Source organism: Myxocyprinus asiaticus, chromosome 19 (assembly GCF_019703515.2).
Source record: "Myxocyprinus asiaticus isolate MX2 ecotype Aquarium Trade chromosome 19, UBuf_Myxa_2, whole genome shotgun sequence".
NCBI lineage: Eukaryota > Metazoa > Chordata > Actinopteri > Cypriniformes > Catostomidae > Myxocyprinus > Myxocyprinus asiaticus.
In genome coordinates, this window is record NC_059362.1 from 24,979,725 (window position 1) to 25,005,726 (window position 26,002).

General features: G+C 40.1%; 1 protein-coding gene across 1 annotated transcript in view; it reads right to left on the reverse strand.

The window, feature by feature from the left end:
* Positions 1-26,002, reverse strand: part of epha7 (eph receptor A7) — a 106,482-nt gene that overhangs the window by 46,273 nt on the left and 34,207 nt on the right. Inside the window, exon 5 of the mRNA XM_051645039.1 lies at positions 22,670-23,005. Within this exon, the coding sequence (XP_051500999.1) occupies positions 22,670-23,005 (336 nt within the window). The remainder of the gene's footprint in view (positions 1-22,669; positions 23,006-26,002) is intronic.

A 26,002-nucleotide genomic window follows, 5' to 3' on the forward strand; every position in this document is an offset into this window, starting at 1 on the left:
AATTAAGTCACACTTTAAATCTATGAATTTCATTGTATTGATAACAAAATTCCAAACCAAGTGTCATCTGCAAAAAAACAATAATAATAATAAAACAAATGCTAGATCTTTTGTCAAAGCTAACTTCACTTTTCTGAGCCATCTGTGCAATTACTTTTAACTTACTAGTGTGATTTTTGGTGGATCAGTTCACCACGTTAACTATGGACATGTTCCACTAACGTTTGACAACCAGAAAGTGTCCAAATACTTTTTGTCTTAATTTTGAAAAATATACCTATTATATAATAACTTGCATCCTTACAAACTTCTTTTTTTAAATGTTTTGCTTGAAAAGTGTGTTTGTAAAATACGTTAAAATAAAAACTTGTTTTAAAATTTGTTTAAAAAAAAAATATAAAGACATTCATACATTTTTAAGTAAGTGTCCAAATACTTTTTGGGGGCACTGCACATCATGAATGAGAGATTACTTTAACTGAAGCAAATCAAAGCTTGTCCAAAACAAAAGGCAACACGCCTTTCCTGTCTACTGCAATGACAGAACACCTGGTGTTGGATCAGACAGAAATACGTTTTTCAAAGCTGATGGTCACTCTCCACTGTCCCAGCATCCTCTCTTGCTCCTGTTACCCTTTCCAGCTGTGTTTTCCATCTGTCTGCAGAATAGATGTCTCTCTCTCTCTCTCTCTCTCTCCCTCCCTCTCTCTCTCTGTTTGTGCATGCAGGGGCGTCGGACCGCGGGTAATGATGGACCTGAGTAACAGGGGCCCTCACTGGAGAGGGGCCCACAGAAAGGCTTCATTGATATTCCATCATATTATCATTTGGTATATATACTATACATATACTGTATATAGTAATAACACGCTATTGTTTGGAATAAAACATCGCAAGACTCTGTTTTCCACCTGTAAATATGGGGAGTTTCCCTATAATCTGCCTTGTCTCCTCCAATGTTAGCAACCCCCATCCCCCCTCAACAAAAGTGAAAGTGGTCTGGTCCATCAGCCAGCGCGCAGTCCAAACTGAGTACAAGTAATTTTGTCATTTGCTAACTCCGTTAATGTATCTACAAAAATGAATCCAAAATCAGACATTCAAAAGAGTTTACAGAAGAAATGTGAGCCATACCTGTCAACGTAGCTATTGGTGAATGTTTGTTTGATATTCATGTAAACATGGTCCAAAATTAACACTTCGCACACAGCAAATGCGAGATAATGTTTTTTTTATTTTTTTGCTTTTGCCGAGAAAATAAAATGGATATATTCACCAGGTGGTTGGTAACATTATTACTGCATCATTACATGATGCTTGCTTAATAAAGTGATGTGCACAATTCAAATCAAACTGTCAACTGCCTCATGCATCTACTGTTTAAACATATTTTACTTCAGTGCAAAATTTACCATCAGATGTTCATCTATGATGCCTAACTGTTTTCCAGAACTCCATGAGATTCATGTGAAATTTTCCTCACATTAAGCCACCAAAAGTTTGTGAGGAACAATATCACCTGTCGTTGCGCTCAGATGCCATTGTCTATTGAAAGAGACAGAACCGATTTAGCATGTGTTCTGAGTATCAGTGTAAATCACTGTAAATAGAACAATTTATGCATGTAAACCATAAACATGTAACAAAATTATATGAAATAATAAATGAAGTTTTAAAGTTTTAAATTTATTGATGGAATATAATTAATTTGACCATTTTCAAGAGCTAAAATGCAACCAATATGTTGAAAAACAGAAAGTATAATTTGTCAAATTAATTGTTTCTAGAAGGGTTACATAGAAGGTTAGAATGCCCCTTCATAATTATCAGCATGAGATAAGAAATAATTATTTAATATTTAAATTAAATGGACATTGTAACCAAAATATCAGTTAGCAAGTTAAGACTTTCTAAAACTACATGAGAGCAGAAATGTAGTCTCATTGTAGGCACTCTTCTCATTTCAGAAATATTATGATGACTTTGCCAACAAGAAAACTCATAAATTTATACATGTATAATTTATTTTGTTAGGAGGCTTTGTATATACACTGGCGGATAAAAGTTTGGAATAATGTACAGATTTTGCTGTTTCAGAAGGAAATTGGTACTTTAATTCACCAAAGTCGCATTCAACTGATCACAAAATATAGTCAGAACATTACTGATGTAAAAAAATGAAAAAAGTCATTTTTGATCAAATCTAGACAGGCCCCATTTCCAGCAGCCATCACTCCAACACCTTATCCTTGAGTAATCATTTTCAATTGCTAATTTGGTACTAGAAAATCACTTGCCATTATATCAAACATATCTGAAAGCTATTTGGTTTGTTAAATGAAGCTTAACATTGTCTTTGTGTTTGTTTTTGTGTTGCTACATTATGCAACAGACTGGTATGTCTTAAGGTCAATATTAGGTCAAAAATGGCAAAAAGAAATGGCTTTCTCTAGAAACTCGTCAGCCAATCATTGTTTTAAGGAATGAAGGCTATACAGTGCTTGAAATTGCCAAAAAAAAAAAAAAAAAAAAAAAAAAAAACATTTCATAAAAAGATGTACACTACAGTCTTCAAAGACAAAGAACAATTGGCTCTATCAAGGACAGAAAGAGATGTGGAAGGCCAGATGTACAACTAAACAAGAGGATAAGTACATCAGAGTCTCTAGTTTGAGAAATAGATGCCTCACATGTCCTCAGCTGACAGCTTCATTGAATTCTACCCGCTCAACACCAGTTTCATGTACAACAGTAAAGAGAAGACTCAGGGGTGCAGACCTTATGGGAAGAATTGCAAAGAAAAAGCCACTTTTGAAACAGAAAAACAAAAAGAAAAGGATAGAGTGGGCAAAGAAACACAGACATTGGACAACAGATAATTGGAAAAGAGTGTTATGGATCTAAACCCCATTGAGCTTTTGTGGGATCGGCTTGACTGTAAGGTGTGTGAGAAGTGCCCAACAAGACAGCCCAAGTATTACAGGAAGCATGAGGTGAAATGTCAACTGAGTATCTGGACAAACTGACAGCTAGAATGCCAAGGATCTGCAAAGCTGTCATTGCTGCAAGTGTTTTTGATGAGAACTCTTTTGAAGTAAAAATTGTAATAGTACATTTACATGTTATTAATGTCTTGACTATACATTGTGATCAGTTGAATGCCACTTTGGTGAATAAAAGTACCAATTTCTTTCCATAAGAGCAAAATCTGTACATTATGAATTTTGTTATGAGGGCGGGGGGCAGGTTTAAGTGGTTAACGAGGACTTTTTTGAGGTTACAAACTGGTAATTACAAGGGTATTATGCTATAAATGTGGTTTATGAGGACATTTCTAGTGTCCCCATAATTTAACCTGTTGATGTGCAGAAAAGTTTATAATCTGTGCAGGTGCCAATCAGGGAGCAAAGCTTTTTCTTTTTCTTTTTTTAAATTGTTCCATTTTTTTCTCATACACTTATTCCAAGACAAAGTCAAAAGTAGTTGGACTAAAACTCATTAGAATTTCTATGGCTAATGGAGAGAATAGGAGGAGGTGAGAACAGGAAGGGATGAAGACATAATTAGTTTCCTTCTCCGCAGGAGACGGTGCGTTGATGAGACAATGAACAACAGTATAATGAGGAAAAGAAGAACTTTCCCATCATCTTTTGGCCAATGTCCTAAAATAGGGATATAAAATAGGTTATGATGTTTCCTACCAATATGTTTGAGCTTTACATCTATAACCAAAAGTGCCATACACACAAACAGTACGACTGTAAGTATAAATAGACCTTCTTACTGTCTTCAATTTCATTATTACATTTTATTTGTATATAGTGATTTTCACAATATGTATTGTTTTAAAGCAGCTTTACAGAAAATTAAAGGGATAGTAAGCACAAAAATGAAAATTCAGTCATCATTTACTCATCCTAATGTCGTTCCTAACCCATATGACCTTCTTCTGGCGAAAACAAAAGAGACGCTAGGCATGTTAGCCTAATTCACTGTCAGTGTATGGAAATAAAAATGCAATGAAAGTGAATGGTGAATTAGGCTAACTTTCTGACTGTTGTTAAGTATATATAGAAATACACAATAAGACAAAGAAATATATATATATATATATATATATATATATATATATATATATATATATATATATATATACGTATGTACAAATACAAATCTGTTATATACAGTGCTAGGGAATGTAATGCAGAAGAGGTCGAATATGTATAATTTAAATAATATAATTTACTAAGCTGTGTATTGCACGTAATTATTGCAAAATGGGGCAGTTTTAACTGTTCATGAGATGGATAGCCTGAAGGAAAAAACTGTTCTTGTGCCTGACATGAAGGTGAGTAAAAGATGAACTAGAAAAATTTTTTGCTGAACTAGCCCTTTAACGCTTAACTTTACTCCCTGCGTATGAACATTTGTGTTCAAGTCTGATGACTTCATTTTACATTTTTCTGACATTTAAAATGGCAGCCAATAAGCCTGTTGCGATTATTAAATAACCGTCTGATCGCGGTTATTTGAACTAACCGTGGTTATTTGAGACAACCGCGATTATTGGGCATTCAAATTCCAATCACATTTTAAGCAAATATACAATATTAATGACAAGAACGGTGCCTTTGTGTGTCATTCAGTTGAACTCCGAGTCCGAGCATCACTGAACCACACACGGAGGTCATCAAGCTCCTGTCCTGAAGAGCATGTGAAGCCCTCTGATGCGCCCGCCATCAGCAGAGGCACGTGCCAAACTCCCGCGAAAATATAAACAAACAATTATAAATTTTGATAGTGAACGCAAAGCGCTCCGGTTTCACTTTAAACGATCGTGTAATGGCAAATGTTCCTGGTTCATACACGCTGTGTTAATGACACGCATTGACAAAGAGGAGGCGGCGCACGCTTACTCTATTTCTGTGGAGTGATTAAATGATGAAACTAAATCTCAGAGGTTTTGCTTCATGACAAATAAGGGCTTGTGGGTTTAATCAGAGCATTAAAATAACAAGTTAAAGTGAAAAAAAATACTAAATAAATTTTTTACTATTGCGTTATATAATAAAAATATTTTATATATATATATATATAAATTTAAAACTGACCAAAACTAAAGTTGACCAAAAAGAGAGACATATTTTAAGTATTTAGGAATATTTTGATATTTAAAACATTATTTTTCATGTCATTCATAAGTTTTTAAAGCCTTAAAAGGAAAACATAGTTTACTCCTATTTTATTATTTTATTTATATATTTGAAGTTAAATATGTAAAAATAAAATGTGTATGAAGCACACATGCAGAAAAAAGCACATCTTAAAAAATATGACATTTTATATGACAATTAATCGTGAAAGCCCTTAACGAGACAATTATTCGTCACAGCCCAAAAACAGGCAATTAAACGTCAAAATCGCAATTATTTATTTGACAATTAATCGTCAGCCAAATTTCATAATCGTGACAGCCCTAGCTGCCAAAGAAAAGTACTATATCAGATTGGTCAAACATTAGCAGACTAGCGATTCAGTTTGGCAGACTGGAATGTGGATTTATTGTACTCTACAGCTGTATTTCACATGCATGTTGCACACACTCACCCTCATACACACACTTTACATACATACACACTCCCATATCCCCTTAACACGCACAAGCACAAAACATTTCTCTATCATACACTGTAAGTGTGAGCTGTCAAGGTGTTGAGTTGGCTCTTGAGTGGGGTAGGTGTGGCAGCTGGTCTCGGGCACCGGCGACACATATCTCAATTTAGTCTCACTTTGACACAGTGCTTCCCTCTATTTTAACTCTTCTGTAGCAGGAAATGAAACTCTAACCCCAGAACAGCATACAGGAGAAACATGTTGCATGTAAACTGTAAGACTGAGCTGCACAGGCACATTTGTCTTTATGTGCGACCGTTGGTGTATGTGTGAGTTTGCCAACATTGTGGGTACCAAATGTCCCCTCAAGAATAGTAAAACCTAACACTACCCAACGGTCCCCACAAGGATAACGGCTTACTAAACATAATAAACAACCAAATAATGTCTTAATGAAAATGTAAGGGTTATGTTTAGGGGCTAGAAAAATATCAGTAATTCAAATAAGTTAACAAAATAAGTCAATGGAAAGTCCCCTTCATGATAGATAAACATGATACGGAATTGGCTGTAGTTGAGAGAACAAAATTGCGTTCTGTATGAAATCCATACAAGGTGCCATTTGTCCCATATTTTATCATCTCACAACCAAACTGCTGAGAGTTTTTCCCCAAACTGAGAGAAATGGACCTGAAACACACACCTTTCAAGTCAATTGTGCTGGAAATCGACTGTTGCTACATTGCCACACTTGACAGGAGTGGCAGGGAGAAAGATCAATGAAACTTAGCGCTTGACATGACATTATATTGCATTGCATATGTCAGTGCTTGTTCTGAAAGAGAGACTCTGCTAGATGACAGCAAAAAAAAAAAAAAAAAACAGCAGCAATTTAAGTACAAAATACAATACAGAACAGGTTTAGTTAAAATACTTAGTGATTTTCTTACATTTCCCTTGTGATAAACTCTAATTACTGGCAAAACATAATTAATAAATATACTGCCTTTATAATGCATGGTAGCTTAAAACAGTACTAAGACTTGTACTGAGACAGTGGCCATGGAAGGCCAAATAATTTTTGAGTGGTTTACAGTATATACTATATTTAACATATTAGTCATATACTATTTACAAACTGATGAGTCCAATTTTAAACAGAAAGCCAGTGTGTTGAGCTTTAAAAACTGAAAAGCTTTAGCTTACAGTAATTATGGTGAAGAAAACGCTTGTCAGAAAAATATTGTCTTTATCCACTGATTGCAGATTGCGCCACAAAATGTATTGTTTATTAAAAGTGAAGATTGATAGAAATTTGGTTCTTCCTTGTTGTTGTATTAAAGCGGTTTTCATTTAGAATATTAGGGGCCTTTCACACCGAACACATTTTTGAGTCCGTCCGCTCTGTTTTTTTCAATTGTTTTCCTTTGTAAACAAGCTTTAGGTGGACCTCTTTTACCATTGCACAGCATCTCCACCCAGAGCCCTGCAAGGGAAATAAAATGTCCCATATTAAAAGCTGGAATGTCCCGTATTTGGATGGTAGAAAGTTGGCAACCCTATTTGTAAGTGTGAGAGCCTTTGCAAAAATGTTAAATACTGCCTCAGGTATCACATGCTCGTGATGCAAGTTCAAATCCGGCTTGTGTCGGTTCTGTTTCCCCCTCTTCTTACCACTGCTTCCTTTCCTCTCTCTACTATACTATAATAAAAAAATATGATGGATGGACAGATAGACGGACAGACAGACAGACAGTCAGATAGATAGATAGATAGATAGACAGATAGATAGATAGATAAATAAATAGATAGATATTCAGTCTTAGCACAGGCTAGAAAAATATTTGTGCTGCTATGGAATGCATTGTGCAGTGTCTGGTGCAATTGACTGTGTCTGGGTTTAAATATATCCTCATAACCTCCTTATCAGGCTCATTCCCTGCTGAAACAGATTTCGCAAAGCCTCTATGAATTATCCATTCAGACTATTCAATTAACGCCTGTCAGTTAGAACTGCCCGTTAATAATCACCCACTGTGATGGCCACCAGCATTATGTGACGCTTCCATTTTTGCTCCAATTTATATTTCCCTGCTGACAACAAATATGTGACCGTTCAGGTGAAAAGACTCAGAGAGATCAAAAGGTGTTGACAATTACAAGGAGACTTTTGTGCCTGAACTGCACTTAGAACTCCAAAAATATTGAAAGTAATTTGAAAAGAGTATCTGATACTTGCTTTGCTAAGAGAGAGACAATGGATTTCATGCGTTGAGTTGGTGTCCGCTCTTCTGACAGAGAGAAAAGATGAGTCGTAGAGGAAGAGTGGAGGAAGGGGCATTTGAATGAGAGAGACAGAAGAATGAAATGAAACTGAATGCATATAAGCGGTGCATTTCATACTTGACACACTCCCTGTTGACCATGACATCATTATTACAGCAGTCACCGCACAGTAGATCTGACATACAGTAGATACTGTATACTAAACAGCATAACTTTACTCAACTTTTCCATCTCAAGGTAGCTGGTAAGAACTCTTCTCTAAATATGGGTTCCCAGTCCTTTCAACCAATGAATTTTCATGACTTTTCCATAACATTTTCAGTCGTTTGGGGTAACTGGATTTTCAACAATTATTTTATAGCGATTACACTCACAAAGAGCAATTTCTAGCACATGAAATATTTTAGAGCTTAGCACACCTATAAAAAATATACAATATTCACTATAGAAATTTCCATGACTTTTTGAGATTTTATTAATTTCTGTGTCTTTTCCAGGCCTGGAAAACACCAATTTAGATATTTCCAGATTTTTTTTAATGACTTTAGTTGGACCCCTGAATGTATCTTACAGTAAAAGATACATATTCCCAGCACATATGCCACATTCACACTAAAACGTTTTTGTTTGATTTTGATATACTTATGCCTCACATCCACGCTAGAATGGCATTTTCAACAATGATTTGTATTATTTAATACATTGGAAATTTTGACATTAGGAGACTGAAAATGGAAGTTGTGCCAAAATGACCAAAATAAGACATAGCTGTTCTAAAAATTTAGTATTAGCAGTCCTAATGGCTAGATTGAATTGGGTAATCTATAAACATACCATAACTGTGCTTAATCCACTTGCTGGACATTGAAAAGTCACGCTCACACTCAATCAAACAGGTCAAGTCTTTCTCCTTACCCTTGCTCATGTTGAGAGACAAGAGTAGTCCTCTGTTTCTTTTTCTGTGTCTCTGCCCCTCTCAATTACATGCGGCCAGTTCAGAAGGACACACTGGAGCACTGGCTGTTCGAAGTCTGCATTCAGTCAAGCAGAGCAGATTCTGGGGGATTTGGGGGGCTTCGTTTGCCAACAATAAAGGGCTTGCAACAGGATCCTCACTGAGATTAATGACCTAGATAAGCCACCGCAATGCCATTTAAATTGGAAAGTAATTAAAGTGCACCTTCCATGAAAATTATTCATTGCTGACGGATTGGGTGACGGACGAATCGGGAAGCATTCTGCACAATGCCACAGGTTAAGTGCCCAGAGTAAGGCCGCCGAAGCCAGTGCGAGCCAGACCACCAGCGATTTAACCACAGCTGTTGAATTGTGGTGAGTGGTCCAGCTCTTATCAAATTACCACAGATGGAATTGCCAAAAGATGGAAGAGTGAGAGAGAGAGAAAGAGAGAGAGAGAGAGAGAAAGAAAGAGTGGCAAAGTAAGAGAGAAGAAGGGAGAAAGGGCTCTCAGGTAACATAAAACGGCATACAAATGCTACAAAAGAGGCTTAAGGGATCCGCTTAACTAGAAATTACACCACCTTGCACTGGTCGTCTGGGAATCCCGGGAATCAATAAATCCATTCTGTTTAACGTCCCTGCCACAGATTAGGACTTTGCAGAGATCAATCAATGGCCTTATTGTTCCCCAAAGTGTGATTCTTCTCAGGGGTATTGAACGGGTATCCATTTTGCAGTGATAACGTGTGGAAAAAGTGGCCATATTAATTACAGGAGAGTTGACAGGGGGATCATCTATCAGTCCAGGGCATGAGAATGGTTTCTCAAACTTTAAGATGCTTTGTGTAACACATTTAGACATCGGTTGAAACATTTTTCATATGAGAGAAACTTCTTGGTGTTATTTACCTCATTCTTACAGCTCGATGCACAAAGGTTTTTGAGATCAAAGTGCAACGCTCATCTGAAGCATGCTACAGAGCGAATCTCCATGGATAAGTAGGTGTACAGGGGTTCCTAATAAAGTTCTCAGTGAGTATTTGTGACATATAAAATAATAAAATTTCTTTTTTAAAGGGTTAGTTCACCCAAAAATGAAAACTCTGTTGTCATTTGCTCACCTGGTGCTGTTTCAAAGCTGTATGACACACTTTTTTCCCATGGAACACATAGGGAGAATTTTTTTTAGAACGTTCATGCTTCTCTGTTTTTCATACAATGGAAGTGAATGGAACACTCTGCCGAACATCTTCGGCATTTGTGTTCCACTAACGAAAGTCATAAGTCATATCCATTTTTGAAACTAAATAAGGGTGGATAAATAATGACAGATTTTTCATTTTTGGGTGAACTATTCCGTTTTTCTCTCTCTCAGATATGAGCAGCGTGGCAGAGAACTGGGTTAATGTGCTTTCCTATCAAACACTTAAACAACTTAGCACTTAGCCTTTGTAGTTAAAATGTATATTCAAGAGGAAATGATGTAGGGTGGGGCTTGATTTTATCCATCAGGATATTATTGGTAGATCTTATTTTACTCAACTCTGCGGCATTGATTATGTTAGCAGAAAAGTGACCAACTCATTGTAAAGATGGGGCAGGCTGTTACATTTTGTGAAATATCTGCCCCACTGGTGTCACCAAACAAAACTGCAAAAATAAATAACCTTTCCAAACAGGTTTCCCAACCATTCCCCCATCTGCCATTGTTCGCAGTCCCTCCTTAATCTCAAGCCATTGGCTGAACCAATGTTGCAATGCCGGGCTGGTCAGAATGCTCAAACAAACAGTGCTTTGTTTTATAGCACTACAGACCCATACAAAGGCAAAATTTTGACCCTTCCTTGGTCTTGCTGTTCTTTCAGTCCCATTTAGAACCATTTTAAAATGTTTTTTCTCACTCCAAATTTGTTTTCCTGTCTTTTTCCCTCCTTACATTCTTACAGCTATCCTCCCAGGTTAATAAGACGTGGACAGAGCTTAAAATAAGGCACTTTTTTTACTCAGAAGGCCTTGATAAAGTCATCAGTGTTAATGAGGGTCCTGCTCTGTCTGACCAGCCGCAAGCTTATTGTTTCAGGAAGCTCCATTCTCACCCATTATGAGGTAGTCAGCCATTGCCGTGGTAACCCAGGGGTAAAATTGCGCCTGTGAGGCTCTGGTGAGCAGAGAATTGAGCGTGCTCAGATAGGGTTAAATTCTTCCATCTCGACTCAAAACAAGCAGCTGATTGTCTAGGGGTCCTTTCAATTTGTCATCGTAGTCAGCCTGCTGTATTCAAATGAATCCTGGGTTTAATTATTAAAGGCAATTCATTAAATCTAACCGTAATTGACTGGGAAGCTATTTCATTTTTATACAAATGTTGATATTTGCAAAGCTAGAATCTGTTCACTCTTACGAGGGAACTTTTTATCCTAATCTCCATTTTTACTCTCAGTGGCCCATTCTGCAGTTTGATAGACATGAAAAATGAAACCGGTAACTACTGCCACTACAGAAAACAGGGCTTTACTAATATATTTTCTCAATCTGACAATAACTAATGACTAAATATTACCCAGGGTGGCTGGTGTAATTGTCTGTTGTCAGTATGCCAGACATAATTACGCTCAGCTCTCACTCTGAGACAAGGGTCTTTTCCCTCTCTCTCTCTCTCTTGCTCATTCCTAACCTTCCAAGGTGTCCGTGTGTCCTTATGGCACCTTACTCCAGTGTGTATCCCTGTCACGATCTCTGTTATAAAACATACATCATCCTCTCACCTCCCCTTCCTCCTCGGCTCCATTCCTCCTTCATTTTACTGCCTGCTGGTCATTATCCTCTCTCTCCCTATGTATTTTTCCTCATCTCTCTGTGAACATGTGGATGTGTGAGCTGCTCATATTATCCTGTCATTGACATTGTTTTGTTTGCAAACCAAAAAAAAAAAAAAAAAAAAAAAAAAAATGCAAATGAGGGTTTGAAGTTTGCATGCAGGTTGGGTAATATGTCAGTGAAGTGGGATCTCTCAAAATTAGTCAAATAGTGTATGTGTGTTTGTGTGTATGCACGATGGGGAGGTTTTTGCAACATTTTACCTCAAAGTACTGCACTGACATTCTACTGCCAAGCATAAATATATATATATATATATATATATATATATATATATATATATATATATATATATATATATATATATATATATATTTTAATTTTTGACAATATTTTTGGGAAAAACAAAAGAGACTGACCACCAAAAGACCAGTGTGTGAGAAGGCAAAACATACTATGTTATTAGATCAACACACACTCAAATTATTTCTATTTAACCAAAATGCACACTCAAAATGAGGAAGGTATATAAGTTTAGCCGTATAACTTGTAATACCTTTTGTATTACAAGATGGCATCGGTGTGTGTGGCTTGCTGTCAGTTGTTATCCAGTTTGTTTGTTTTTATGCGCTTAATATATCTTTTAATTCAGAATGTATCAATGATATTGGTGTACAATCATCAAACACTTCTCAATATTCAATTGATGGTATCCATTTTTAAAAATGGTTTCTGCTGCCAAACTTTAATGAAAGATGCCTATTCAAGTTTTGAACTTCGGCTATTTCAACTGGAAGTGAAAAACCCGTTGGTGATCGAAGTGGTGTTTCGACCACCAAAACTAAACAAAGACTTTATTAATGAGTTTTCTGACTTTTTAGGGGATATTATACCTATCATATACGTTTGATAGATTTTTAATTATTGGTGATTTTAATATACATGTCAGCTGTCCATCAAATTCACTGGCTAAAGAATGTATTAGACTTATTGATTCATTTGACTTTGCTCAACTGGTGAATGGCCCCACTCATACGTGTTTTGTCTCATGGCTTGTCTGTCGATGATGTCGAAATCTGTGATATCACTTTCTCTGATCACATGCCAATAATGTTTCCCTATCTGTCACTCACTCGACGTTGTGTCGATGTAGTGACACTAGGGGTCACTCTTGGGAGCCCGAAACTGGTGCACTGCAGAGAACACCCCTGGGCGCTTCGGCAGAAATAAAAGAGAATATTCTAAAAAAAAGAGTATATATCTCTAAAAGAGCAGCACACACAGAACGTCTTTTTAAAGATGTCTTTCCGTTTGTGTGTTATTACTGATTTCAGTCGTTATCTCTCGCCTTCTGACGGTCACGATTGCTGTCTTTCGTGTCTGGGCACTTCCCACGCGGAGACAGCGTTCAAGGATGGGTCATGAACTCATTGCGAGATAATGACCATGGCAACGTTGCGGTCGCGGCTTGCCTTCGTAAGAAAGCAAGCCACCCCAGCGGCTCCCCGCCTCGGTCCTTCTACCTACGGGTATGAGGCCAGCGCGGCTAGCACTGGGGGCGATTTGGGGACCTCAATGGGACCACCTCCGCCGGGTAACCCCCCACGGACCTCTCATTCCCCAGCATGCTCATCTGCCCCGATCGGGCTTCTGGATGAGTCCGTCGGCTCGTCTCACGCCGAGTTCGACCTCTTGTTCGGTGCCTGTGAAGGTGATGAGCTCTCGAGTGCAGCATCGGAGAGCGGGCTTGTCCAGTCGGACGCGGAAGCCTCAGCTGGGCTTCCCCCCTCGGGTACAGTCGCCCAGTAACAGGCTGACGCGGAGATGACGGACATGCTTTCCCAGGTAGCCATGAGCGTCGGGCTAGAGTGGAACCCTCCGCTCTCCCCTGAACCCTCGCGGCTCGATGATTGGTTCCCGGGCCCGCGGCGCTGCTCACAGCCATGCCCCTTTAACTGCCCGGTCCCGATCTTTCAGCTCCCCCACCCTCACTACCCTCGATGGTGGGGCGGCCAAGGGGTATTCGGTGATCCCCATAGTGGATAAGGCGCTCGCGGTGCACCTATGCCCGCAGAGCTCCCGTCCAGGGCCTGTAGGTTTACAATGTCCCTGACAGCCAAGGCCTACGGTGCCGCTGGACAAGCCGCCTCTGCCCTGCACGCCATGGCTCTCCTGCTAGTCCACCAAGCCAAGGCCGAGATGAAGGGGTTTTACAGCCCCTACTTCACTGTACCGAAGAAAGGCGGTGGGTTGCGGCCAATCTTGGACCTGCGAGTACTGAACCGGGCTTTACACAGACTCCCGTTCAAGATACTGACGCAAAAACGCATTCTAGAGAGCGTCCGGCATCAAGATTGGTTCACAGCGGTACACCTGAAGGACGCGTACTTCCACGTCTCGATTCTACCTCGACACAGATCCTTCCTGTGGTTTACATTCAGGTCCTCCCTTTCGGCCTGTCCTTCTCCCCTCACGTCTTCACGAAGTTCGCAGAGGCAGCCCTTGCCCCGTTAAGGGAAGTGGGCATTCACATCCTCAACTATCTCAACGACTGGCTAATCCTAGCTCACTCTAGGGATGTGTTGTGTGCGCACAGGGACCTGGTGCTCTCGCACCTCAGCCGACTTCTGGTCAACTGGGAAAAGAGCAAGCTGCTCCCAGTTCAGAGCATCTCTTTTCTCGGCTTGGAGTTGGACCCAGTCACGATGACGTCGATACCCTCAGGGGAGAGTGGAGACTCCACCCTCAGGTGGTCCAGCTGATTTGGAGTCGATTCGGGCAGGCACAGGTAGACCTGTTCGCTTCCCGATAATCCTCCCACTGCCCGCTCTGGTACGCCCTGACCGATGCACCCCTCGGTACAGATGCGCTGGCACACAACTGGCCCCCTGGACTACGCAAATATGCATTTCCCCCAGTGAGCCTACTTGCAGAGACCCTGTGCAAGGTCAGGGAGGACGAGGAGCGGGTCATCCTGGTAGCACACTACCGGCCCACCCAGACGTGGTTCTCGGACCTCATGCTCCTCATGACAGCCCCCCCCCCCCCCCGGCAAATTCCCCTGGGGAAGGACCTTCTTTCTCAGGGACGGGGCACCATATGGCACCCACGACCAGACCTATGGAATCTCCATGTCTGGCCCCTGGACGGGACACGGAAGACTTAAGTGGCCTACCACCCGCGGTGGTAGACACAATCACTCAGGCTAGGGCTCCCTCTACGAGGCGCCTGTATGCCTTGAAGTGGCGTCTGTTTGCTAAGTGGTGTTCTTCCCAACGCAAAGACCCCCAGAGATGCGCAGTCGGGTCGGTGCTTTCCTTCTTGCAAGAGAGGTTGGAGGGGCGGCTGTCCCCCTCCACCTTGAAGGTGTATGTAGCCACTATAGCGGCACACCATGACACAGTGGACGGTAAGTCCTTAGGGAAGCACGACTTGATCATCAGGTTCCTGAGAGGTACCAGGAGGTTGAATCCCTCCAGACCGCACCTCATTCCCTCATGGGACCTCTCTGTAGTTCTTCAGGGTCTACGGAGAGCCCCCTTTGAGCCCCTGCAGTCAGCTGAGCTAAAGGCACTCTCTTTAAAGACTGCCATCCTGACTGCGCTCACTTTCATCAAGAGGGTAGGAGACCTGCAAGCATTCTCTGTCAGCGAAACATGCCTAGAGTTCGGTCCGGGCTACTCTCACGTGATCCCGACACCCCGACCGGGCTATGTGCCCAAGGTTCCCACGACCCCATTTAGGGATCAGGTGGTGAACCAGCAAGCGCTGCCCCAGGAGGAGGCAGACCCAGCCCTGACGTTGCTGTGTCTGGTGCGTGCTTTACGCATCTATTTGGATCGCACGCAGAGCTTTAGAGTCTCTGAGCAGCTCATTGTCTGCTTTGGTGGACAGCGGAAAGGAAGAGCTGTCTCCAAGCAGAGGATCGCCCACTGGGTCATTGACACCACAGCAATGGCATATCATGCTCAGGACGTGCCACCTCCTGCAGGGCTACGAGCCCACTCTACCAGGAGTGTGGCGGCCTCCTGGGCCTTGACCAGTGGCGCCTCTCTAACAGACATTTGCAGAGCAGTGGGCTGGGCAACACCCAACACCTTTGTGAGGTTCTACAATCTCTGGGTTGAGCCGGTTTCATTCCGTATAGTGGCAGGCACAAGCAAGTATGTCCGGGACAGCTGGCCGGGTGTATCGCTTGCGTATAGCGCCTTTCACCTCCCCTGAGCTGAAGACGTGTGCTGTTGACTCCCAGTAGTGTTCACAAAGTGTGTTCCCTGGATGAATACCTTCGAGCCCTGTGGCAGACGAGTTTGCGAAGAAACATGTGCTAACTAAGCCCTGTACTGGGGTAGGTGCTCCGCATGTGTTGGTTCCCCATAGGTTACCCCATGCGACGTATATCTTCCGCTAATTCGTTTCCCTGTTGGTAAACTGCGTCTTCCTTGAGCAGAGGCCCCTCTGCCCCAGTCACCATGTTTGTAGAAACTCCTCCCCCATTGGGTAGGACATACCATGGGACTTCTCCACATGACATACTTCCGACAAGGCTCGGCAAGACCATGTGATGTATTTCCACTCAAAATTCCACCCCCCTCTCTGGGCGGGGTGTGGTCTCCATGGTGTCTTCCCCTTGGGAGTGACACACCCCCAACATAGACACTGGTGGCCCCAGTCGGTTAACAAATTTCACTCTTTTTTTGGGGAGAGAAAAAAAAGAGGATAAGAGGTCACAACTGGGCTAGCCTGTCCCTATCTTTTGGGCAGTCGACTTGTCCCCGAAGGGCCGTTCGACACTCATAACAGCGTTGAGGGAGGTTACGTGTCGGCCTGGTGCGCTGGCTATGAGGCACACAGTGATCTGCCCGTCTCGCACCGCCAGTTCACGTAACACAGTTCAGCTAGTTGTGGCGTTTCGTATAGGGACCCCTAGTGTCACTACATCGACACAACGTCGAGTGAGTGACAGATAGGGAACGTCCTTGTTACTTTCGTAACCTCCATTCCCTGATGGAGGGAACGAGACGTTGTGTCCCTCCTGCCACAACGCTGGACTACCCACTGAAATGGCTGGGACCTTGTCTCGGCTCCTCAGCACAAATCCTGAATGAGTGGTTGCATACCAGCTCCTTTTATACCCGTATTTTCGGGGCAATTCTCATTGGCCTTTTTTCAAAGACCAGAGGTGTTTCGGACTACCAAGAGTGACCCCTAGTGTCACTACATCGACACAATGTCTCGTTCCCTCCATCAGGGATCGGAGGTTACAAAAGTAACCAGGACATTACGGTTTCACTTTCACATCAGATTGCCAATACTCAGACACCTGTTCGTCGGTCTCGCATGATAAGATCAACTACTAGTAGTGATTTTTCAGCTGCGTTTGAAGAGGTTTCTCAATCTCTTGAATACTCTTATCTTGATCATAGTGCAGAGAAGCACCTTACCATGTTTAATCTATTTGCACTGATATTTTAGATTCCATTGCGTCTCTGAAGGCTAAACATCCTAAAACTAAATCTGAGCCCTGGCTAAATGATACCACTCATGCTCTTAGGCAGGTCTGCAGATGAGCTGAAAGAAAATGCAAAAAAGATAAGCTTCAGGTGTCATATGAAATATTAAGGGATGCCTTGTCTCATTTTCAGAGAGCTGTCAGAGCAGCCAAGTCTAAATACCTCTCTGATATCATTGATAATAATTGTCCTGACCTAAAACTCTTTTCAATACTTTAAAATCTGTTATAAATCCCCTTGTTAGTGTTTTTCTTGTTGTGACTACATCTCTCTGTGAAAGTTTTGTTAGATTCTTTGCTGACATGATAGCAGATATTAGGGGCCGTTTACACGTCAATGTTTTCAACTAACAATGGAAAACTTTGTATGTGTTTTGGCTGTTCGTTTACACGACAATGGCGTTGTGGGGCCTGAAAACACAAACTTTTGAAAACGGGTTTCAAAGTGCACATTTTTGAAAACGATGCCATTATTGTCTCTGTGTAAACATACAAAAACATGAATTAGTGAAAATGACGTCATGCGTACGCGTATTACGTGTTATATAAAGTATGATGGATTGATAGGCATCAATTTGAGATGTATAATTATCAATATGAATACTGGTGTCTATGCAAATAACAATAATCAACAATGTATTCATTTGGAGTATGGAGTGTGAACATTGTACAGTAGGCAGAACCTGCAATTTGAAAATCTTGAAATGAATGTATGGATTCAGATGGGAAAAATATATTTGTATTTTAAATGTTATTTATTTATTTACTTAATTTTATTTGATGTACCTTTACCCTGCAATTCATTCACCCACCGCTTGTGTATATAGCCTATAGACAGAGATGTGATCCCATGTACGGTATTCAATGATATGCTTAGAATATGAAAACATGAGGCAGTGAAAAAGCATGTTAGATCCAGTGTACACAAGACCTCTCTCTCCGTCAGAAGATATCCATATATCAGAGTTCTGTCTGATATCCAAAACCAGTCAACATCAACAGCTTATGTTAACTTACTCTCCTACCAGCCCAAGAGTCAGCAGAGGGAATACAGAAGAAGGCAGGAGACGAAGTGTTGGTAAAAATGAGCAGAGTTTATTGAATAATCTTGAGAGTTCAGTCTATAGGCACGCACGCAAGGACTTCAAAACAACGCGCGAGACATTCAAAACTACAATGGCAGACTACAGGACTGTGTTTGTGCTGCTCAAGATTTAGAGTTTATTGACACTTCTCCAGCAAAGTAATTGTAGTAATAAAGCAACCTCAGTCCATCCAGACAAAATTGCTAGATGCTTTCACCATCTTCATTGTTTGTATTCACCACTCTGTGGAAGAATGCTTATGTGCGCAGGCACGTAGTGTTTCTTTACAAAGTGGCATCGCCAACTACTGGCCTGGCATGCATAATATAGCGTTTTTAGTCGTTTTCGCGGATCCGTGTGAACGGGGATCGCTTTCACAACGTTGTCGTCTGTACGCGAAACATTTCAAAAATGCAAAGGAAAATTTTTTCTGTTTTTAGTACATCATTGTCATGTAAACGTACCCTTAGATCACATGTCATATTTTCTGCTCATGATCCGTCTGTCCCTACTATGTGCACTGGTGTGTTAAGCCAGTTTGACCCCATTTCACTTTCTTCATTACAAGAAATCATTGGCCAGTTAAGCCTACTGTTTCTCCCCTTGTTGTTATTCTCGCACGTCTTCTTAGAAACTTTTTTAACACTGTTGGGCCCAGTATCCTGTCACTTATCAACAAGTGCCTTAAAACAGGAAATGTACCAGATTACTTTAAACATGCAACTATACAACCTTTTCTCAAAAGGCCTAATCTAGACCCTACAATTATGTCTCATTTTAGACCTATTTCTAGTCTCCCTTTTATTTGGAAAATTTTGAGTTTTTTTTTTTTTTTATGAAAATAAGATATCTGAAGTCTTTCAGTGGGGTTTTAGAACTCATCATAGTTCTGAGTCTGCACTTTTAAAAGTTTTAATGATATTGTATTAACTGTTGATTCAGGGGATTATACAATCTTTGTGCTTTTAGATTTGAGTGCTGCATTTGACACAGTAGACCATGGTGTTCTCATTTATCGCCTTGAGCAATGCGTGGGCATCCAAGGAAATGCCCTCAACTGGTTCAAATCTTACTTGAAAAATATACGTTTTTCCGTTAATATTGTTGAATTTTCATCTTCTAAAGCTCATCTTACTTGTGGGGTTCCTCAAGGATCCATTCTAGCTCCTATTTTGTTTTCCATGTATATGATTCCTTTAGGTTGTTTGTAGGTATTTTTTAAGAAACATAGTATATCCTTTAATTGTTATGCACATGACACCCAAATCTATTTGCCCTTGAAAAAAGATGATAAGTGTGGCCTGGAACCCTTACTGGCCTGTATATCTGATCTAAAATATTGGATTTCTTTAAATGTCTTAAACCTGAACGATACTAAGACTGAGATTATCGTGTTTGGCCCTTCTGAGGTCTCTGGTATTCCTAATTTTGGCGAAATGTCTCCTTATGTTAAACCGTTGGTGAAAAACTTGGGTGTTTTATTCAATAGTGCCCTTAAGTTTGATAAACAAATACATTCTGTAGTCAAATCTAGCTTCTTCCATTTACGAGTTTTGGCTAAAGTTAAACTTTTCTCTCTTTCAAGGACTTTGAAAGGGTGATTCATGCTTTTCTTTTATCTAGACTCGACTATTGCAATTCTCGATACATAGGAATAAGCCAATCATCTCTTGCATGGTTGCAAATGGTTCAAAATGCTTCTGCCAGGCTTTTGACAGGTGTACACAAACGCGTTTTAGTTTCCCTGCACTGGTTGCCGATTGTTTTTAAGTCCTTAAATGGGCTAGCGCCATCATATCTCTCTGATCTATTGTCTGCTCACCAGCCTGGGAGATCGCTCAGGTCCTCCGATCAGAGGCTTTTGAATGTCCCCAGGTCTAAATTGAGATTGAGAGGTGACCTTGCCTTTGCGGTAGTGGCTCCTAAGCTTTGGAACCGCCTACCTGTTTTCATTAGAACTGCCTCAACAGTACATGATTTTAAATCAAAGTTAAGTTCACTAGCTTTTAATCAATCTTAGATGTATTTTGATGTGTAATGCACTTTATTTCTGAACAGTATTTTTTATACATTGTGTACTTCATTGTGTACTGATGAATTTTAATGTTTTTATATTTCAATTTACTTTTAAATTGCAATGATTGTACAGCACTTTGTTCAACTGTCATTGTTTTAACTGTGCTATATAAATAAATAGACACTGAAATTGACATTGACAGACTGCATGTGTTTTCATGATAAGAGAAAAATACTGGAACCAAGGTACGCAATTCCCTGATTTTTTTTATTTTTTCCCCCCTGAAAATAACATGTCTATGCTTCACGCTACTTCCATGACTCTATTCTGAAGTAAAGCAGGATGTTAAGCACTCATTTTGAGCAAAGTACCAAAGTCTGAGTTAAAGATCGCAATACAGCATATCACAGTTTTGAATCAAAGCCAACCTAGTCTCATAAAACCTAGTCTCAAACTAGCCTAGTCTCTATAACAAAATTTTTGCAAACTGAGATTTATGCGCCACTTTCTTTGTTTGGCTGCAGTTTCCTGGTGACATTAACACTAGAAGCGCTACAACAACTGTGCATTTTATTAACTTTCAAACAAATCACGGGTACTATGGCTGTTAAGGACTTTATAAACACTTATTTTTCACACTATTACTCACACCCTGCTATGTTATTATATCAAAAAACTTTACTCTAATTTGAAAAATGATACATTTTAAAGCATGTATGACAGACACACCTACATTTACAAACTTATTCCAATATGATTAACTTCCGCGGTAGCTCACCTGATAATGTTGGACTTTGGACTCTGAGATCCAGCCTCGAGCCCAGCCAAGGACGCTCAAAGCGAAAGTGCCATAAAAGCGACACAATATCATGTGGTTGCTTCACTAAATGTGCTTTTCATATCAAGTTTTCTTTAAAAACACTATCGGTTAGGTTTAGGTGTTGGTTTAGGGTAAGGATGTCTGTTTTTTCACCTCTTATTTATGTTTTAAGACACTGTTGGTTAGGTTTATGTAAAAGGTTTAGGTTAGGGAGGTATGTTTTACTCATTAAATATTCACCTTAAAAGCCTTGTCTAATTACAAAGTCATTTCACTCGATTTTGGCACCCTTGCTGGGCAGTTCACTGGGAAACTGCAGCCAAACGTGTCATGAAGCACATAATTTTGTTATACAAAAATGTTGCTATTATCATGTAAATTTAATGAAATCAGGCTGATCAAAACTTCAATATTATTGTACCGTGGCTCAAATTACGATAGTATTCTACTGACAGGCCCCTGCTGATTTCCAACCCTCGTGCATATACACAACAATGCATACCAAGCACTTGTTTGCTAAAGCAGTTTTAAGCAATCAGTGTCTGCTAACCTCTTGTTAATGACCATAGCCAGTATGGATTCTAAAGCAAATTGTATTTCATGGATGCTTGGGCATGAAAGAAAAATCTTGTTTTGTAGATCCATAAAAATAGTTCATTAGTTCATTAAAAAGCAAAATAGAACTCTTGTGTGCCGTTTCTCTGTCATGTATGGTCTCAGTATGTTTGCAGCTACAGTACAACTTCAGCACCAATGCAAGCATTTGGCACCCATTTCATTTATGTGGATAAAATGATAGCTCAAATCATTTATCACAAATTCAACAACAACTCTTGAATATCAACCTTAGCGACTGTAAGTGATATTTTGGCAGACAATAAAAACAAAACAAGAAATGTGAGAGTACTCATGTACTTGACTTCTATTATTTATCATCCATTGCTGTCCAGCACTGTTTCGCCAGCACAAAACCACAAATTATGAACTGCAGGAAAACTGTTGCCAGATAATTTATTAAATTATCCCAACGGTGGTAAGTAAATGTGGCTGCTGGAAATTATGCAGGCTTGAGATGAGAGTGCTGTCCACACAAAAAATAAAGAAAACCAAAGTATTCACTACATACTGAACTTCCTTGTAGCCTATAATTTGCCTTCAAAGCACATAAGTGTGGTGCAAAAAATACAAATGCTGATTAAGATATAGAGGAAATGCAGTTTTTGCTCTACATGGATAAACCACATCTGCACTGCCCTACAAAGGCAAAATGCAGTAATTATGCCAACAATAAAAATAAGAATGGTTTCAAGACTTTTTGATTGTCCAGCCAAACGTGGATTAACCAATTTTTTAAACTCTTTTCTCTCTAAATCTGAACATGGTTGAGCCAAACCTGTCTGTCACAGGACAGATCACTGGCAAAGAGACTATTCCAAACCCAATTTTGACAAAATTATTTTTAAATATTATTTAAACTATATTGCATTTTGATTTTGTAGGCCAGTGCAGTCCAAAAGTTACCTCAACATTTACTGTCTTTTATGCCAAAAACGTTTTACCTGCTTGGCTGGTGGCGATGCTGACAGCAGCAAACAGTCGCTGGGTACGGCTGAGATCGGACACGCCGTTCACAGCCTCCACCTCAAAGGTGTAGTTTGCGTGAGATAAGAGGTCAGTAATGGTGACGTAGGTGTCCGTTAATCCACTCTGCTGTGGCGAGAAGCCAACATTGCTCCCACAAGTGAAGCACTCTTCTGGCTCCCAGGTGCATCGCCGGCAGATAATCCGGTACGTCACATCGTTGCGACCGCCTGTGTCGGCTGGCGGGGTCCATTCCAGGCTGACGGTGGTGTGGTTGATGTTGTAAAGCAGGTTCTGAGGAGCTGATGGTGGCCCTGTAGTGAGAAATGGGAGTATGGTTAGATAAACATGTGACTAGTACACTAATGTTAATGGCACTCCAGACATTTGTGGATTTTCCTATTGTTCCTTTCCTCAGACAAAAACTCCAAGGGATTCGAGGAATCCAGGCCCTTGGCAAATCCTGACACGCAATTATACTGTAACCTAGATACATAAGAGATTTTATGTTCAAGAATGTTGGGGAGTCGAACTTAGGTCAGTGTAGACCTGGAAGTGATGTGGTGGCGAAACGATGCAATAATGAACAGTGGGATACTGTTTCAAACCACTACAAGGTAGATAACCTAAGATAGGACTATCTTCCACCTACTGTTGGCACTCATCTTCACAGGAGTATTTCATTAGTGGGCCAATGGTTAATGAGTCTCTAGTGGAAAGAAAAGATGTAATACGATTGGCAAAACAAATTTTTTTGACTGCCAGAGTGACCAGGAGTCAGTGAGAGAGTTTACATGCATGATCTTACACCGATTATGCTTAATTAGCCAACAATGTGTAAGGTCACATAAACCCCTTAAACAGTTTTGCTTTATCAGGGTAATGGCTTAAACAGTTTAAGCAGAAACTATTCTACACATATAGATTTTTTCCCTTGATTCTGCATTGAGTGTACACAGCTTTATAAGCCTTACCAGCTTATTCAGTGTGTCCAAATGTTGTCTGCATACCTCTTTTTGTTTTGATATCAAAAGCAGAGAATAATCTGCTTATTTCAAATCTCATGTAGACGGTTTTCTTGCGTTAAATTTATCAGTGAAATGCTGTGCATGTAAACACAGTCAGTGTTATTATTTTTAACGATTATTGTAAAGAAACATTTTTCGTTGACCACATGAAAACATTTTTGGTAACTGAAATACAAATAATAAAAAAAGTAACAGCTGTAAAAAATAAATAAAAAAAGAAATAAATTAAACTAAACTAAAACTAACTTAGGACGCATCAACACTAATAAGCTTCCATTTGAAAATGTCCGCACTGAGACTATATTTTTGACAGCGAAACATTTTTCAGCGAGTTTTTCCAGAGTACTGGTTGTCAACGGAGTACTTGTTGTCATGTGACGCAGCCATGATATCCATTCAACCCAAAACAATCAAGATGGCGGCCCATGTTGTAGCGGCATTGTTGTGTCTGCTATCCACTTTGATAGCATTGTTAAAGATAAATGTTACTTTGTATATCCTTCGCATTGCATTCCTTCAAAAGCGACGGGAAGTTTACCTGAAATTGCTGTTCGGCGTCAGAAAACGTTTCAGATACTACATGGATCGGCGATTTTTCGCATGCGCAGTAAGGGGATTTAAGAGTTCATATGTTTAAGTGTGGACGAACAACTTATGGATAACACTTGAAAACGGAAGTGTGGATGGAGAGCGTTCTCAAAATGTTTTCAAATGTGTCCAGATTAATGTAGACGTACCCTAAAAACTAACTAAAATAAACCTCAAAGTAATTTTTTGTTTTTTTATACAAACTATACACTATAATATGAAACCTTTACAATCAACCTTTATTAAACATATAAAATGCCACTAGATAGCAGTAACACAAGACAGCCCTGGGAATGCCGTTAAACATACTACAATGAAGCTAGAAAACCCTGTATAAGCTAACAATAAAAAAGAAAAAAGAAAACTAATGAAAACTAAACTAATTGGAATGATAAATTAAAAAAAAGTAAAAAAATAATATATATATATATATATATATATATATATATTAATCTAAACTAGAATAACCCTGGCAGCAGTCTAAGCTGTAGAAGACAGGGAGTCTGAGTCACTTCCAAAATGTAAGAGTCAGATTATGAACAAGTTATCGCCCCTGACAATAGCAACAGTACAGAATTCCACTCAGCCTACAATAACCAGCTCACAGACGGATGACCACAGTGGAAAACAACCCCTAATCCCTGCCAGTGCCAAAGAATCTAGCACGTCTCATAAAAAAAAAAATAATTATACTTTGCTACTTTCATCCAGCCACCAAGCCCATACATTTAATCACCCCTAATGTTTTTTATAACAGCACCACTGCCTGTTCAATATCCCTTTTATTACAGCTCGTCTTTGTGGTGGTCTTGCATCACAGGTTTGCTGTTTGAGAGGTTCTATTTTTGTCCCTCAAAATGAAACAACTAACGGCATGTGTCCATTAGTGTGGGGTGAGTGGAGCTGAGTGGGCATTGCCGGATGGCAGCCAATTGCTGTGAGGTAAAAGCAGTGATGTCTGTCTGTCACAAGCGTTTCAAATCTGACGATAGTGCTGGAGATTCTATTTGGTCATATTTCTTCAAGGCGAGTGGACACGTAAGGTAAAGCGTTTTCTCTGCTGATTCGTGTGTCACCAGTGCCGCTGGTCTGCTAAACTTGAGACATTTTCAAACAAAACACTCAATGCATATGCAATGAGGGGAAAGAGCAGGCATTATAATTGTGCGAATGGTTAATGTGACACTTAAACTTTGCTCCTCATTAAGGGTAATGGCACACACACAGCCATCCATATTCATCAGAGTAGAGGGGGAACGAATGAACATGGGAGATGAAAGGGCCACCTGTGGCAGGTGAAGAGATATGGTCCATCTCCTTATCTCTCTCCTCTCCGTAGCTACCTCTGAAGCTATAGCACAACTTCACCTACTGATGCTAATGATGTCCCTCCAACTCCATTCCCCTCTGGGAAAGCCTCTCACACACACACATACACAACTGTACACACTCAAACACACACTTATTCTCCTGGGACTTCAGCAGTCTATTTCCATGACTACCTTTAATAATAATAATATCACTAATGGCTCCATTTGGAAGACCCATCTCATTCTACCCTTGAGTGGCAGAGATCAAGGGATTGTTTATCTTAAAATGCACAGCTGAGACAGAGAGGGACTTAAGTCAAGCTGTCATTGAGGGTATCTATTCAACTGCTGATTTATTGATAAATCAGGATTGCGGTGTTAAAAC